Genomic DNA, 16,860 nt, shown 5'->3' with positions numbered 1-16,860 from the left:
ATATGTATGTATAAAAGATTTGGCTTCTATTTACAAGTAGCTAGCTAATCACTTTCTCTTGGTGGATGGCACCGGCTTCCACTGAATTGGCTGATCCTCACTGATCACCTCATCAAAGGGTGATGGCCATACCTGTGTTCTTTCCCAAACAGGCTTTCTCATTTGTTCTAATATGGAGAGTTTCCCAGATTTTAAAGCTTTACTTTTCTTCTAATCAATTCTGCCTAAATAATCTCTCTTCTGTAGTGTGCATTTTACTATAAGCAGTCCCAAGGAACTTGCCCTACCAATATTGCTTAGAAACAGCATCAGTCAAATACCCAACTTAATTGCTCAGGGGTCCTATCTTCCCTGAAACACCACAAGAGCACAACTTGGCCAAGTCCTTTGCCAATTCCTAACAAGATAGCCCTTCCTCTAGTTGATTTTTTTTTTTAATATTTTTTTTCCTTTGGTTGTTTTGAAACAGGGTTTCCCTGTAGCTCCAGCTGGCCTGGAACTATGTAGACCACACTGGCCTTGAACTCACAGAGATCAGCCTGCCTCTGCCTCCCAAGTGCTGGGATTAAAGGCATGCGCCATCATGCTGGGCTTTAATCTTTCTTTTTAAAATATATTTTATTATTTTTATTTTATGTGTATGATTGTACTGCCTGCATGTGTTTAAGTGTACCTGTGACATGCAGTGCCCCTGGAGGCCAAAAGAGGGCATCAGATCACTTGGAACTAGAGTTATGGATAGTTGTTAGTCACCATGTGGGTGCTGGGAACTGAACCTGGGTACTCTCCAAGAGCAGTCAGTGCTTTTAACCACTGGTCCTCTCTCCAGCACCCTCATTCTAATCTTTCTTTAAAAGATTTTTAAGGGCTGGAGAGATGGCTCAGCGGATAAGAACACCAACTGTTCTTGCAGAAGACCCAGGTTCGAATCCCAGCACCGACATGGCAGCTAACAACTGTCCCTAACTCCAGTCCCAGGGGATTCGACAGCCTCTTCTGACCTCCACGGACATTGCACAACACGGGTACACTTACCTACATCCAAGCAATTACACACATAAAATAAAAATAATAAAAAAAAATTTTTTTAAATCATGTGTATGTGTCTGGCTGTGCATATGTACATGAGTGCATCTACCAGTGGAAGCAGGAGGGTGTCAGATCCTCTGGAGTCACAGGAGGTTGTAAATGCAGGTCTTCTGCAAACACAGTATGTGCTCTTCACTGCTGAGCCATCTCTCTAGCCCCGTCTCATTCTAATCTTTACCAGTTTTTTCCCTCTGCTTGTTTGGGGTGTAGATATGCAATATTTGTAGCCTATGATGCACTATACTACTCATTTTATTCCTGTAAAATGAGTAGTATATACCACTTTTCATTTTTCATTTTAGCAATTTGAGTTCTACCTCTGACTTGATTACCTAAACGATTGTCAGGAAGGAGGGAGGTTCCAGAGGGGTAGAGAGACCCTCAGCAGAGGGAAGGCCTCTGGAGGGACATCCTGGCTCAAGGTGGCTCTCTAGGGAAAACAATGGATGGGTAAGGCTGCCAGAAGAGGAAGTGACCAGAGAGTACCCTGGCACCTACTGTTTGTGTGGTTAGGACATTTCCACTTTCACACACCCTTAAGTAGTTACTCTAATGTGCCCAGTGTAACTTTGTACATATTCCTATAGTTAAACACAGCTTCAAGCCGGGCGTGGTGGCGCACACCTTTAATCCCAGCACTTGGGAGGCAGAGGCAGGCGGATCTCTGTGAGTTCAAGACCAGCCTGGTCTACATAGTGAGTTCCAGAACAGCTGGGGCTACAGGGAGACCTTGTCTCAAAAAAGACCAAAAAAAACAAAAAACAAAAAAACACAGCTTCATATTGACAAGTGAATCACCCCAACACCCAGATCTCTGCATTCCCAGGTTTGAAGGAAGATTGGTCACTACAGGCTTCAATACCCTCTAAATTGCTGCTTTCTAGTCAGAAAGTAGAGCTACTTATAGTATGAGTCTGTATGAACACTGCAATATGTTCTGACCACCTTCCCATTGGTCTTCATACCTGATAATGTAGGTAAACCCGAGGGTGCACTTGCACCCCAAGGATGGACCCTAGGTTGTTTCCAGCCCCCACCCTTAGGGTCCCCCAATAAGACGGCTGGTTGAGGTCCTAGACTTACTGTACACTGTTGGAACCTGTCATGTGGGGCAGAGAAAAGCAATCACAGAGGGCAGGCATGTGCTTCATCTTTTTATTATTCTTTATTGTCCTACCACTATGACTCTTTACCCAGGCCCACTGTTCCTGTGCGCACTGGCTTTGGTGACATTTGTGCCACACAACAACTGTCCCAAGTCTTTGTTAATTTCTCCCTCTTTTGCCCTTTCCGCATTCTGCCTCATTTTTTCAGAAACTGAAGGCATTTGCTTAATATTATTTGTTTGGGTCTGTGTAAAGATTCCTTGGCAGGAGAACATGCATATGACTTTAAAATAAAGACCAACATTCTGACACTAAGGTAATGCACAGAAAAAATACAGTACTTAGACATCATTGCAAATAAATACCCCATACAGATGATGTTATCTCAAATGTGACAATATTTCTTATGAATCAACACTGTAACAGAAGGTAAAATAGAGGAATCCCAACAACTAGGAATAAATGCTCCTTCCAGGAAACAGAACTCTTCAATTCTTGCAATTTATATTATTATAATTTGTCCCTTTTTTTTGGAGGACAGAGGACAATTTTTCTTCCTCCTCTAGTACCAATTTGACCACACCCGCAAACCTCACTTAGCAAATAGTTTGCTAAGGAGTTTTAGTGAGTTCTGTTTCCTGAAATTAACAGTGATTAGTTACACCAAGCAAGAGAAGATATAATGTCTGGTTTCACATTTGCAAAGAACACTATGGCTAACCCTCTTCCCAAACTCAGGGCAACTGCGCCGGCTCTCCTGATGTCCTCAGCTCTTCACAAACGTGGTGTTCCTACAGCTTGCTTAGCTTGTCCCATAAAGTCTATTTGGTTCCCAAAGCACACTCAAGGTTTTGTGTTTGTTTTTGTTTTCTAAGCCCCTGAATTTGCATGTAAAGAATCACTGACTAACAGAATTTTGCACAATCAGTTCTCTCCCCCTCGATGAAGACGCCCAGGTGCAATGTGAGAGGCAGGCGCCTGCTCCCACCTGTTGCTCCCACCTATTGGTCCACACTGGCCTTCAGCATTCCCAACTAGTCCTCTGCCGTCCACTTTAGACAATTAACTTGGCTGGGACACCTCCCTTAATTGATGAAGGCACTACCGGCAATGGTTACTAACAAAAAGGTGTTGAAATAGAACACCCTAAAAATCGACTGTAGAATTTTCTAAGTGTACCACAATTTGGCACAACAACCAGAATAACAAAACAATTCCAATTTGGAATTTCACTGGTACAGTTGTATAAAATTCTGTTAATCAGTCATGCTTCACAATGTCCTAAAACCCAGAAAACTCTGGAATTTGTAGGTAATACTACTCATTCAATAATTTATGCTTTCAAGTGCCTATTACTGTTTCAACCAGAGCAAAGGTCAAGTTTTCTTCTTGTTACATTGAACTATTCCTAAGAATAATAATAATACAATATGAAAAACCCCAGAATTGGAATACCCTGGATTTCTTAATGAACATGGCATTTAAAATCTGTAATTTCAAACATGAAGCACAATGCCGTGTCCTCAAAAGGCTGCTGAACCACAGCATGGGTACACTAGCCGGCCGAGCTCCTCGCAGGGTCGAAGCCTCACCTCCAGTCTAGCTACACACTACGGAGCACAGCTCTGTCTTGTGCCGATGCCATATCAACACGCCCGAGCTAGGACGGATAGCTACAGGACCATGAGCACAGACCACGGCATCGGAGACCGTCTCTAAACGAGGAGTTTAGGAAGCAAACATACTATCAAAATATCAAAAGTGCACAGGTTGATCGGATAAAAAAGGAACATGTGTAATAAGGAGACCCTGTGGTGGGCGTTCCAGCAGGCCCTTAGAGAGCCTGGCAGTGAGTGGAAGCAGGTTCTTCGGCCACACAGAGGCCTTTCCAAGCAGCAGCTTGCAGCATTCTCAATATTAAAGCTTTTTTTCCTCCCATTAAAAACTTGGGGAATGCTATAATGAAAAGAATTGCAGTGGCATATCCAAATGTTTCTAAGTGGACTTTAGGTTGCCCTTCCTTCCTCTGCATGGGCCACAGGAGGGGAAGGGGGAAGGGGCTGCAGTGTGACAGGGCCACGTGGCCACGTCCTCCCGGCAGCTACTCTACAGCTGAAAACAGGAGAAAAGACAGCATTAGAAATCAATTGCCTGTCACTTCCTGTTCACTTGACAACTAAAGCTCTTGTCATGCTGGAGTGAGCGAGCATGTTAGTTGGCAGAAGAGACTTACATGTGGGGTTAGAGGCCAGGGCTCCAAGTGCCCACAAAGCCCCATACAAATAGAAGAGAAGCTGTGGTTTGCCCAATGCAGAGGAAAAGCAGGAGGTGGGTGAGCATGCGGGCAGTCATCCCCAGAAACAGGCATGCAAGGGTCACATGAGACCTGTTCTGACCCCAGTATATGACTGTGTGGTGCCTAGAATCTGGAGGAGACTGGGATACCCTCAGCACCAAGCAGAAGGAAAGAGCAGACAGCTGTGAGAGACCTCAGGGCCTCACACCGGGTACCAATGCTGGGTTCAACATTGCAGAACATGCCTTTCCACAGGGAGAGACAGGCAAGTGGCTGTCGGGGGAGACAGGACCTCAGGTCTGGATGTCCCACGGGGATTGGGAGAGGAAATACTGAGAAGAATTCTGCTTGACAACACACTAGCACAGATACCTGATACTACAGCTCTGCACTGACAGAGCCTCTGGAAAAGGAGAGTCCTCAGTGGTCTGTCTTCCTTGTCACACCCCCAAGTAGTGCTGGGAACCATATATCTCTTACCTGTTGGTCCTGAGCCCAGGGTCAGGCCCACACAAAGTTCTCCTAGCACAGAGCTGGGCTCTACCATATCTGTGCAGTTCAGCTGAGCCTGCTGGCAGTTCTCAAAAACACTGCTTCTTCAGGTCTGGAACTTCTAGGGGGAAGGCCTGAGCATGGACAGTGGGGGTTACCCAAGTACAAAAGAACAGTCTCCGCACCAAGGACCAAGGTCTGCCCAGGCACTTGGAACACTTTTCTCCTTAAAAAAGGAAACCCCAGGCCTCTAACCTGCCAACTTGTCACCTCACAGGATAGCAGAGCAGCATGTAGATCTCAGAAATGAGACCCTACAGCCGCCAAGCTCTGCCCTCCTGGGCTATAGTCAACTGTATCTGAGGAAGGGGAGTCTCATCTGCAGAACACAGGAACTCAGAACCAATCTTCTGTGGGGTTGGGTTGAAGGAGTTCTGCATTTTTGTCCTGAATGAGATTTGTAGTGAGATGCTGCACAAGCTACAATGAAACTCTTTCCATGAAACTATGCCAACCACAGAGCTAACCTAGGCTGGACCTATAACACAGGCCAAAGCCTCATTAAACTGCTTTCAAGTGCTGATATTAGATACATGCGAGGAACATGCAGGTTTCAACTCTGGGTCTGCCCCTGTGCAGGTGCCCAGGGAGCAGGACCAAGATTCTCTTTTGGGTTCTCCTGACAATGCCTGGGGCCCCTGGAAGACACTTTCACTCCTCTGTCTTCCACAAAGGTATGCAGCTCCATCCCCACCTCTGACACTACCACCCACAGACAGCAGCTAACACAGGATGCTCTTGAGGAGGCTGTGGAGTGAGAAGCGACACAAAGCTCAGTGTCCTGGTGACAGATGTGCCCCACGCTGCCGCTCACCTAGAATGCTGCCCTTTATGAGTTAGTTCCGTTAAGACCGGCCTAGCACAGCTGGCCCACTGCGGCTGGGTTAGTTGAGGTGAAGCAGACGTTAGCGCAGCATGTGGCACCCCACAGACCTAATCACAGTAAATGCTGTGCTTCTCGCTGCAGAACACCTGGTTGGCCAGCCCAGTGCCCTCGGCCCTCTCGCTGGCACAGGCACAGGCACAGGTGTGACTTACGCTCGGAGTGGCCGGTTTGGCCTTGGGAGCAGCCTTGCTGCGGCCCCGGCGGGTCTGCTCGTGGTCCAGCTCGAGCAGTTCCAACCGCTGGGTCAGCGCCAGCTTCTGTTGGATGGCCATGCGCAGCAGGGAGTTAAGTGTTTTCTTTTCATCCTCAGCAGCTGCCAGCTGCCGCTGCATCTCATCCAGTTGTGTGATGTACTCGTCACACCTATGGGGACAAAGCACAGTTAAAGGCAAGGAAAACAGCTTCACTCCAGGCTCTCCCTCATGTGGGGCCTGAGTTGGGGCTGGGGCAAGTTTGTCCTGGTTTGTTTTAGCAAAGGCTTCTTCAGAAAAAGGCAATGACAAGGGCCAGAGGGCACTTAGTGCCCAGGCAGCATCACTCTATAAGGCTGTCTTCAATTCTGTGTTGTTGGGGTTTGCTTGTTTTGAAGGTGGGTGAGATGTGGGTAGTGAGGGACTTCTGTTTGTGAGCTAGAAGTGGTTTCTATAACAAAGCCATGATCCTCACCCACTTGGCTTTCTTAGAGTAAGGTCTCTTTTAACACCAAGAGGTGGCCCAGACACTTAGATTACCACTGGCTTCCAGGATTTGGGTATGAATTGAGACAGGACTGAGCTTGCTCCCACTGAAAGCCATGATTGGCTATGAATAAGCCTATACTGAGTGACAATCAATATTGGGAAAGGAGTGGCATCTGAGCCTCCATACTGTGACATACCAGCCTTGCCCAGTGCAGAGCTGGGAAGAGGAGAAAGGCTGGCACTATTCTGTTCCGGGGTACCCCTGTCTCATCTGTCTAGTTGGAGCCTGGTGGAAAATGAAAACACCTGACAGGTCAAACTTCAGGGCTCTAGGGGTGGTAGAGGGCACATGGGCTCTGAGTACTGCCCATGCTATTGATGACTCTGACTTGCCCAGACCAAGCAAGCCACTGACAGCACTTCTCATGGAATATGTACTCTCTTTCTCAAAGGTTTGAGATCCTGGCTCCAGAAGAACAGTCAGGTTGTTAAACAGAACAAATTTAGAAAAGCTATGGTTCATATACCAGTTGCTGAGGAACTGCAAGAATCTTCCTAAGCCCCAAGATGGAAATTCCTAAAGAAATCCTGGAACTCTCCCTGTCTCTGCCTGCCTTGGCCCCTCTGAACCTCAGCTTCGTCACCCGCCACAGAAAATGTCTGGGTCTACCAAGTCTTATGCTGGGCCTGGCCATCCCCAGTGTCATTCCAACTTGCACCAGCAGGTGGAGCAACCTGTCTTTGGAGGGTGATAGGAAGAGGCCTTTGTTTTCAAACCTCAAGGCTGTTCTTCTTCCCCACCCTATAAAGGGTGAGAAGAAAGGAGGCCCCCCAGGCTACTCAAGGACTAAGAGCCCCTGTGGGAGAGGGAAGAAAGTTCCCCTTCCCCTTTCCCTGTAGACAGGCTGAGGATGGGTGGCAAGGTGGGACCCCTACAGGAACCCACAAGCAGGGAGGGGATCTTGCTTCTCAATCTATAAATTAAACTCACACAGGTGCCTCACAGCCAGCCAAGTTTGGACCTTTTCTGTCACTTTACTGCACCAAACTTAAACCTCACCACTGTTTCATCTATCCCATCCCCAAAGGTCACTCCTCTTAGCTCCTTTGCTTATAAGCCTGTTTATGGGCAAAGCAGGACAAACTGGGTCCCTGGGTTTTCAGTAGAAGCAAAATTAGAGTCAGGCCTCTGGGGGCTATACCAAGCAGTGATAAGAACAGGGAAATGACTAGATACCTCTGTCGAATGTCAGCCTATGTGGCACTCACCAGGCACGTTCTGTACTTGGTACCTGCCTACACGATGCACAGGAGGCAAAGGTACAGTCAGCTGGGACCCTGGTGCTACACTGCCTTTGTTATCTCCTTGCGTTCTCTCATTACCAAATTGGGCTGCGGCTGGGCCAGGGACTGTGATTTCCAAACCTTGAGCTGTGTTGGGGTCGGAGGATGCTATACACAGGTACTGAACCAGGTTCTATAGGCCTCAGTCAAGATACTGAGGATTGAGGGCGAGGGGAGTGGCTTCAGAAAGGGAAGGGCCACTAGTGGTGCAGTTACCTGGTGGCAAACATAGCACGTAGTGAAGAGAAGGTGGCCGCGTCTTCCTTGAGGGCCTTGAGCTCATTGCGGAGCTTCATCATGGTCTCTGTCACCATAGCTTTCTCATTTTCGTACTTGCTTTTCAGGTTGGCAAGGGCCACTTCAGCTGTCTGAGGGACAGAAGGGCAGAGCAGGTGGGTAAAAGAGAAGCAGTTCTAGGGAAGCTCTGGGTATACAGTGGGGACCATGGGTCTAAGGTGGTGAAGGTACCCACGAAGAACTCTACTGTCCCTCTGAATCAGCTCTGGGGACAAAGTGACAGCCATGCTTTGGAGGTCACCTTGCCTCAGTGAGTCCCACCCTCTGAGCCTGACCAGCAGAAAATGATGTAGCAGAGAACCTGCTTTGGAGAGCCCACAAGTCCTACATCACCTCCTGCGTGCTCAGGTCAAAGCTCTGTGTCACTTCAGCACCAGAGACTGTGTGAGTGGTCAGCAGCGGGTTCTTATTGGCTGAGCTACTCTTGTTAGAAAGCTCTTGAGCCTACAAACGCACTCTACCCATTTGGCTGGGAGCCCTGAGGAAGAGGCAATAACAAGAGGATGACACAGGCCTAGGGGCTCTGCAACAAGTGGAGGACAGAGAACACGAGGAGACAGAGAAATATCTTCCCAGTGGGCTCGGCCGGCTCACCTGCTTGTTGGCCTTGAGCACCGTGCGTAGCGTGGTGATCTGCTCTCTCTTGGTACTCAGCAGCGACTTCAGTTTGAGGATCTCCTCCATGAGAGCCTCCTTGTCCTTGTCCACAGCAGGGCCCAGCTCCTGGGAGGCAATACGCTGACGAGACAGCTCAGTTGTGCGGTCCACGGCTGCCTGCAGATGCTTGATCTGGTCACGGATGATGGCAATAAGGTTGTAGATGTTCATAGGCTCCCGGCGGGGGTCACTCAAAGGTGATGGCAGTGAGGAGCTGGGTGAGAGGCTGCTGTCCCCAGTCCCACCATCTGCTCGGCCCATCTCTGTGGCCAGCAGCCCCTTGGGCAGGAGGACAGGTGAACGGCGCCCACGGCTCTCAGGGCTGGTGCGGCCAGCCTTGCCCTGGCCCTCTCGGTAGTAGTCCAGCATGACACGATTGGGCGTCTCATTGTTGCACATGCACACATGGTGGTAGAGGTTGGCTAGCTCCTCACTGAAGGTCACAAGTTCATCCTGAGCCACACTCAGGCTGCCCTGAGTCTCACCAGCCACATCGCTCATTTTCTTCAGCTCCTTCTCCAGCTGGGCTAGCAGCTCCCGGTCCTGGTAGCTGGCCTTCTCCAGTAGGGAGACTTTCTCACTGAGTGCCTGGCCCTCGGCCTCATAGCGGCCCTTCTCTTCAGCATGCTGGGCCTCACAAGCTTCATGTGTGCTACGCAGTGCTTTGAGCTGTTCTCGGAGTTCGCCAGCCTCAGTCACAGCCACGTGGTACTTGCAGGCCAGGATCTCAGGCCCGTTGATATCGACCTCGTAGTAGTCGCCGTCCTCATGGCTATCACGGTCCTTCTCATTGTCTAGGGCTGTCTGCCGCTCCTTGCCAGCCTGCAGGCGCCGCAGGGCACCAAGGTTCTCTGTGAGGCGGTTCACCTTCTCATGCTGCTCAGAGAGAGCCCCCCGCGCCTGCTCCAGTTGCTTCTGGGTATCCTGCAGTGTTGCCAACAGGTTTACCTTCTCCCGTTCCATCTGCAAAGGCACACAGGAGGAAAGCAAGTCAGGAGGTTTAGGGGACCCCAGGATACTCCAGCAATACCCCCGTCTGAACCAGGGTGGGACATGGCCTATGCAGATTTCCTGACTATACCACTAGTGACAGCAGACTGGACAGAATCTACCACAAAGACCCCATACCAAGCTAGGCATGGTGTGCATGCCTTTAATCCTGGCACTTGGGAGGCAGAGGTGGGAAGATCTCCGTGAGTTTGAGGCCAGCCTGGTACACACAGTGAGAGTCTGTCTCCAAACAAAACACCAAGACTTCACAAAGAACATGTGCATCACCAGTAAAAGTAGTCACCCACAAGGGCTCTTTTCTTTTGCTAAAGAGGAGCCCAGATCCAAATGCGGAACTCTGGGTCAACAGGGCAAACTAGCAGGATCCCTCAGGGTCCTAGCTCTCTGCCATCTTCCTTTCCCAAGTTGTGGAGTACACTCATTTGCCAAATCAACAGTGATCTCCCAAAAGCTGTGTCAATGCATGGCTCTGCCAACACTCTAACTTGTGGTTTGGAGGTGGGGGTCACATGAGGGGTCAGAATTGCATCACCTCATCCCAACACTATGTGGGTAGTGGAGGGAGCAACATGGGCACCACCGTGATAAACCATATACAGATAATCAGGAACCTACTGCTCTGGGGCTCCACTCTTTGTGCTACTAGAGTTCCATTTACGGTAATGACAGAATTTAAAATCAGTATGGGTAAATTAACAGCAATCCCATATCACAAAAGTACTGCTTACACAGTGCATGCAGATCTTCAAGCATTCTAAAGGGCAAGTGGGAGGGGGAAGAGGGAAGGAATGGAGCATGAGGCTCAGCCCATTCACCTGCACCAGCTGCTGCTTCAGCTTCTGGATCTCGGATATGTGGAGCTCACTGAGCAGATCAGAAACCAGGCTGGGGGAGGGGGGTGCCAGGCCATCCTTCCTGGGTGTGGACGTCTTATTGTCCAGTGGTGTTTTGACCAGGCCACTATGCTCAAAGCCATTGACCAGGGCTTCAGCATCGTTGTTGGGCTCAGCAGTGGCAGCATCATCACTGAACTTGAGGCCATCCAAGGAGACCTGCAGGTGGCTGGTGTAGAAGGAGTCATTGATGCTCATGTAGTGAGACAGTTCCTTACGCAGGTTGTTCTTCTGCTCCCGCTCTGTCTTCAGCGTCTCCAGCGCCTCCTCCAGCTGCCGCTCGGAGATCTCCTTAAGCCGGATAGCATCCTCCAACTGGCTGTTGAGGTATTCGGTCTCCTCCTCCAGACGCTTGATTTCATGCTTGAGGCCCTCAAATTCCACCTGGGGAACAGAGACAAATACTCCCATGTCAAGACAACATGGAGGTACCACTTAGGCCTGATAAATTAGGAGAGTGCACCAGCCTCTCCAGCCACAAAGAACAAGGAGACACACAAGGTGAAGTGTCACTCTGGCAGTGACTGTGCAACCAAAGCCACTTCCTACATAGAGGAACGGGGATGGTAGGAGAGGTCAATGCACAGAAATGCTCATCCCATTGCCAGGACCAGTGTGCCTGTGAAGGGGCAACACAAGTGTGTGAGGCCCAGTGTGCCTGTGAAGGGGCAACACAAGTGTGTAGCATGTGGAGCCTGCAATGCCCTGGTAGAAGGCACACACTGAGGCTGTCAAAGTTCTATTATTATCTTTAGTACCAAGTGTATGCTGATTTAAAATTCTACAAAATTACTCAATTAACATTAACAGCTAATCACATCCCCTTTTTATTGTGAGTACGTGTGAGTGCATGTGTGCACGATGTTGGCACACATACAACTGTGCACATGTGGAAGTCAAAGAACAACTCTGTGCAGAGTTGATTCTCTCCTTCCACCTTTATGTGGATTTTGGGGATTGAACTCAGATCACCAGGCTTACACAGTGAGTGTTGAGACACCTAGCTAGCTCTAACCAAGTATCTTAAAGCACATGAAATATATGCTTTGATTTATATTATGCCCATTATTTTGAATCAAAATAAAGGAACAGGACCTCCCACTCAGGCAGAATACCTCAGCACTAATCCCTCAGAATGTAAGCTTGGAGGAATTGGAGGTAGATGGGAAAGCACAATTGGTCTTGTCAATGTGACACTATTTCGGGTTGACAAAGAAAGAGCACACGGAAACTGATGTTAATGTGAAAGGTCAGGGCATGTAGGCATATTTAAAAACATGCTACTCTGTAATATTAAGTAATCTCTATGGGTCTGGGTAGGAAAGGACACCTGGTATCATATCCTAAGTGTGCCCATATCCAATGCCCCAAACTGGGAGGTAAGGAATCCCAGAGGGGATGTGACTCCATAGAGAGCAGGGTCTCTCTGAGCCTCAGCTACTCTTTGTGGGGCACTGTGGGCCAGGCTCTGTGGACAGTAATGCCAATGCCCACTGGCTCAAGCTTATTAATTATAGGAATGGGGCTATGAACCCTGTTCCTGCAGTTTCCTAGGCAGCAGAATCCATTCCCTCCTTGTTCTTGCAAACACAAAGCTTCTACATAAACATGAGCCTTCCTCATGCAGGATATAAATACTGGGTCACCAACAGTGAAACCTAAGTTCTGAGATTATCTGAGTGCTAGAGGGTTCCAAAGACAGCAAGGGAAGCACCCATGGCATTTGGGGCAAGGCCTGCGATTTCCAGAGAAAAGGCTTCCCGCTGCTGGCTGAAGCACTATAAGAGGGAGCATGTAACAGGCACTGAGTGGTCCCCAGAGCCTAAGATCACCCTGACCCATCCCAGAGGACCCTCCTAAACCTTGTCACAGGCATTCTTTATCCCTACAACAGGCAAGATCATGGTAGTATTTCAGGCCTCATGGTCAGAGCACCTGAGAGACCATTCTTTGGAACCTCTTCATTATCTCCCCCTATGCCTTGGTAACGTGGAACACTGTCCCCTCTGGGCATGACATGGCTCTTGCTGTCTCAAAATCAGAGCAGCTATGATTACCCATTCTCAGGAGACCTTCACAAGATCAGGCTTATAAACATTCCCTCACAGGAGAGGGTAGAAAGTGTCATTAGACCCTCAACCAAGATTCTAGCCACTCATTCCCTTCTGTGCCCTGTACCAGCTGTACAGAATCCTGTCCTAGCTCTCTCAGGAGTTACTCAAGTATATAGGAGGGGGAAGATCTACTGAAGGAGGAGCTCTTATCTATGCAGCTTTTGAAAGATAACCACTCGTGCTGAGTTGTGAGTTTTCAGTGATGTAGCTACTGTAGAGTCATCCATGGTCCTGTGGTCCTCTGCGTAACCCCTCATCCATGCTCCTGTGTATAACACCTCACCCGTGGTCCTGTGTGTAACCCCTCACCCATGTTCTTATGAGTAATCCCTGATCCATGCTCCTATAAGTAAGCTCAGTATACTCATTGGCTCACCAAGGTGGACTTGGATGGAATTTTTTCTCCTGTCCTGTCATTAGTGCCCTATCTGTGCTAAACAGATTCCCCAGGAAGAGTCATGCAACATTTGGCCTGGCAAATTGTTTTGTGGTCATGGAGTATACAGATACCTTGCGCCACAAGCCCTACCTCCACTGTGGTGGTGCTGGTCCTGGCCTCAGTTGTGTAGAACAGACAGGGAACAGGAAGACAGAGGAGAAGACTGAGAAGCCCAGAGTTGACCTGTGTACCAACCCTAACCCTGGAGACTTGCCTGGTTCTGTCTAAGCACAGATACTTGCTTCTGCAGACTGATGTTCTCCTCCTCCAGCTCTGAGTAGTCTTGTAGCAGGCGAGCCTCCCGGAATTTATACTCTTTGATGTCATCCCGCAGGCGGCCACGCTGGATCTCCACATTTTGGTTGATCTGTGGGGGTAAAGAGAAAAGCTGTGTAGGTCCCTTCTACAGTTGGTCCTATTTCTAAGGGACACGTGGGGGGCTCAGCACAGCCAGGCACACTGTGAGCCCTTTGGGCACCACTGTGGCTGCCTAAATATGAGATAAAGTCTAGGGCAGTGAGGTTCGTGGGAAGCAGCAGGCAGTCCACAGTCAGATCCCTTTCTGTTAGATCTCTTAGATTTGGAACTCTAGGCAAGTGATTCAACCTACTCTGACCCTTTTTCTCCACCTGCAAGATGGGGTCATCTAGCTGGTGAGCTGTTAACTGGAGCAACAGCATGGCATGCTTGTAGGTGCTCAAATAGTTAAACAAAATATCTACCCCAGAAAAAACAAATGCATCTACATAGAGTCCTGTACACAAGTGTTGCCAATAGTAGAGTTTACAATGTTTAAGACAGAGGCAACCCAAGTATCCATCAGTAGGCAAATGACTAAACACAGTGTGATCTAGCTATACAATACAGTGTTATTCAGACACAAGAAGGAATGACGTCTTTGACACTTGCTACAACATGAAGTTTGAAGACATTCTGCTGAGTGAAAGAAGCCAGTCACAGAGGCCATGCATTGTATGACTCCATTTATAAGAAATGTCAAGAGCAGGCAAATCCAGAGACACAGAAAGTAGTCTTTGGGGGTTAGAGACGAGGATGGGAGTAACTACAAGAGGGCTTCTTTCTGGAGTAGTGAAGTGTTCTAAAATTAACTGTGAGGGCTGGAAAGGTGTCTCAGTGACAGAGGGCTTGCCTAGCATAATGCAAGGCCTGGGTTGGATCCCCAGCACCAAAACAAAAAATGGTATGATGGTACACATACCTATATCTGAATTACACACTTTTAAGTAAGTGAGTTGTATGGTAAGTATGTCCCTTCAATAAAGCTGCTGAAAACTGGTTTTTGCCTCCAAGTCACATGTGAGGAGTTAGGGAGACTATTACTGGGAGTGGCCAGTGGGTGTCCAAGATGAACACAACACAATCCAGACTGTGGGAAAGCTGATTGCCTGCAGTGTGTCCGGCAGCATCATTCTTTGTGGTGGCTGTTGTCCTATGTTTTAGGCTGTTCAGCAGTTTCCTGACCTCTGCCCACCAGATGCAGCTCTCTCCCACACTGTGACAAGTGAAGATGTCTCTACACACCACCAATGTCCTCCCAGCCCTTTCCTGCTCTGTGCTTGCCTCTTGTCCCCTGTTCCAAATGCTTATATGGCCTTACTAGACCAACAAAACCCCTGTCCCAGTCCTCAGCAAGAAGCCCAGGCCCACACTCTAGTTCTCTCAGCATCTATAGAGGCTGTTCCTCATCACATTTTTATGTTCATCTGCCTCACAAGAAGCCACATAGGAAGATACAAAAAACAGTAATGACGGATCAGTAAAATGAAATAATACCATAAAAAAAGAAAGGAAGAAAGGAGGGAGGATGGGAAGGAAGGAGGGATGGAGGAAAGGAGAAGGGACTGTAACAGAATGAAGAGTGACACGAAAGTAAGCCCAAGTGACAAATGCTTAGCACTCAAAACTAAGACAGCATTCAAAATCTATGCAGACAGGCAACAGTCTTCTCACTGAGTGACTGAAAGAGGCGAGAGAACTGAAGGAGGCTGGAGATCACAGGGGAAGGAAGAGAAAACCAAAGGAGGACAGAGCTTCACAAGGAAAGTGAGGGTGGCAGACACATACTGGGATGGAGGGAGTCCCCAGCAGAGCCACCATGGGGGCAGGACCACAGGCCTCCACTTGAAAGCCCAGGGTGCTATGCACTCTGAAGCACACCTAGGCTCTCCACACTCCATTTGCAGTTCAGGTACCTCTCTGCCAGAAATGCTCCCCAATTCCTGCCCTCAGGCACTTCTCAGCCAGAAATGTTCCCTAATTCAAAAGTGCCTGCTATGTAGTAAATACATGTTCAGAGTGGTTCCATGCTCCTCAGACAGACTGGCAGCAGAGGGCAAGGTCTAAGTCCCACAGCTCCCCCAGGTCTGCAGAGCAGGAATGAGACACCTAGAAGGCAGTGGTAAGAGACATGATAGCAGCTTCCCCATGGCTGGAACAAAGACTGCAACCTGCAAAACTGAAGATGGAGGCAGAAGGTCAGCCTGGCTGCCTGAAGGTGTAGAGCCACACCAGGTATGATGTACAGAGTATCCATAGCAGTGCCCACATGGTCTGTTGAGTTCTCAGTGCCCTCCATCAGCCTGGCCCTGGCAAGGCACTCTAGGAGTTCTGTTCTTACACCACTGCTAGACCCAGAATCCTGGGAGCCACAAGAGCTTCCCTTTGGTAAAGAGTGTATGGGCCTGCATGGGCCTGTGAATGGGTATCCTTGTGGTAGGACAAGCACAGAGAGGCACACACAAGTAAGTCACTTGCTGGCCTTGAAACACCACATGACAGGTTAATGGTGCTATGTCTGCTGACACTGCAGGAGCCAAAAATGTGCACTTTCATTCTATGGAAACCACTTCCACCTCTAGCCACTAGGCCTCAGCAGAGAGGTTCAACTATCTTGCTACCTGGCACCTCCACTCTCGCACACCCAGCTCCTGGGCTCCAGCAAGCTCTGACTGGCCACCAGGGGGTTAGTTTTCCCTCAGGTAAGCACCTCCTCCCAGATGAGCCTATATGATGCCAGCTGACAAGAGTATAGGGTACACGCTCTCTGTGCAGATGAGCAGTCCAGGTAGAAGGGATGGGCATATGAGCTCAGGGCCAACAATGTGGGATCCTATCCCAGCTCACCTTACCTCAGAACCTTTTGACCTGCTCATCAGACAACTGCCTGCCTCAAAAGGGCCACTGTGCTGAGCGAATGGCAGCTCTCTTCATTGCCCTGTGCTCCTAACCCTGACCACCCAGGATCTGTGTCTTGGTCTTAATAGCCTAAGGAGTTCCCCTAATGGGCCTCAAATTTTCATATGAGAAATGTGGTCAGGTCCCTACCAAGCCATTTCAAGTTCATTCACCTACCAGAACGGATGCCAGCAGGACAAAGCTGGCTCAACTGTCTACCACTGGTCCCACAGAAATCACAGATCAGGATCCCAGAGCTACTCCATCCCGCCAGCCTCAGTTTCTTCATGTGTGACAGAAC

The 16,860-nt window shown here is 48.9% G+C and overlaps 1 protein-coding gene and 1 long non-coding RNA gene across 3 annotated transcripts in view; one reads left to right on the top strand and one right to left on the bottom strand.

The window, feature by feature from the left end:
* Positions 1–914, top strand: part of LOC108491770 — a 23,792-nt gene extending 22,878 nt beyond the window's left edge. Inside the window, exon 3 of the long non-coding RNA XR_001872915.2 lies at positions 858–914. This is a non-coding gene — a long non-coding RNA (uncharacterized LOC108491770). The remainder of the gene's footprint in view (positions 1–857) is intronic.
* A 1,316-nt stretch (positions 915–2,230) lies between these two features.
* Positions 2,231–16,860, bottom strand: part of Bicd2 (BICD cargo adaptor 2) — a 51,893-nt gene continuing 37,263 nt past the window's right edge. The window contains exons 3-8 of one of the 2 annotated variants that reach the window (XM_029556035.1): positions 13,579–13,731; positions 10,734–11,195; positions 8,845–9,870; positions 8,170–8,321; positions 5,977–6,292; positions 2,231–4,307 (exon numbers count right to left, since the gene is read on the bottom strand). In XM_029556035.1, coding sequence (XP_029411895.1) covers positions 5,977–6,292; positions 8,170–8,321; positions 8,845–9,870; positions 10,734–11,195; positions 13,579–13,731 — 2,109 coding nt within the window. In that variant the 3' untranslated portion in view covers positions 2,231–4,307. The remainder of the gene's footprint in view (positions 4,308–5,976; positions 6,293–8,169; positions 8,322–8,844; positions 9,871–10,733; positions 11,196–13,578; positions 13,732–16,860) is intronic. The other variant, XM_008852866.2, reaches the window with a different exon arrangement.

The sequence above is a fragment of the Nannospalax galili genome, unplaced genomic scaffold (genome assembly GCF_000622305.1).
Source record: "Nannospalax galili isolate Female #2095 unplaced genomic scaffold, S.galili_v1.0 scaffold1532, whole genome shotgun sequence".
In the NCBI taxonomy this organism is placed as follows: Eukaryota; Metazoa; Chordata; class Mammalia; order Rodentia; family Spalacidae; genus Nannospalax; species Nannospalax galili.
Note: the sequence above shows the minus strand (reverse complement) of the source record. Positions and strands in the feature narration are given on the sequence as shown.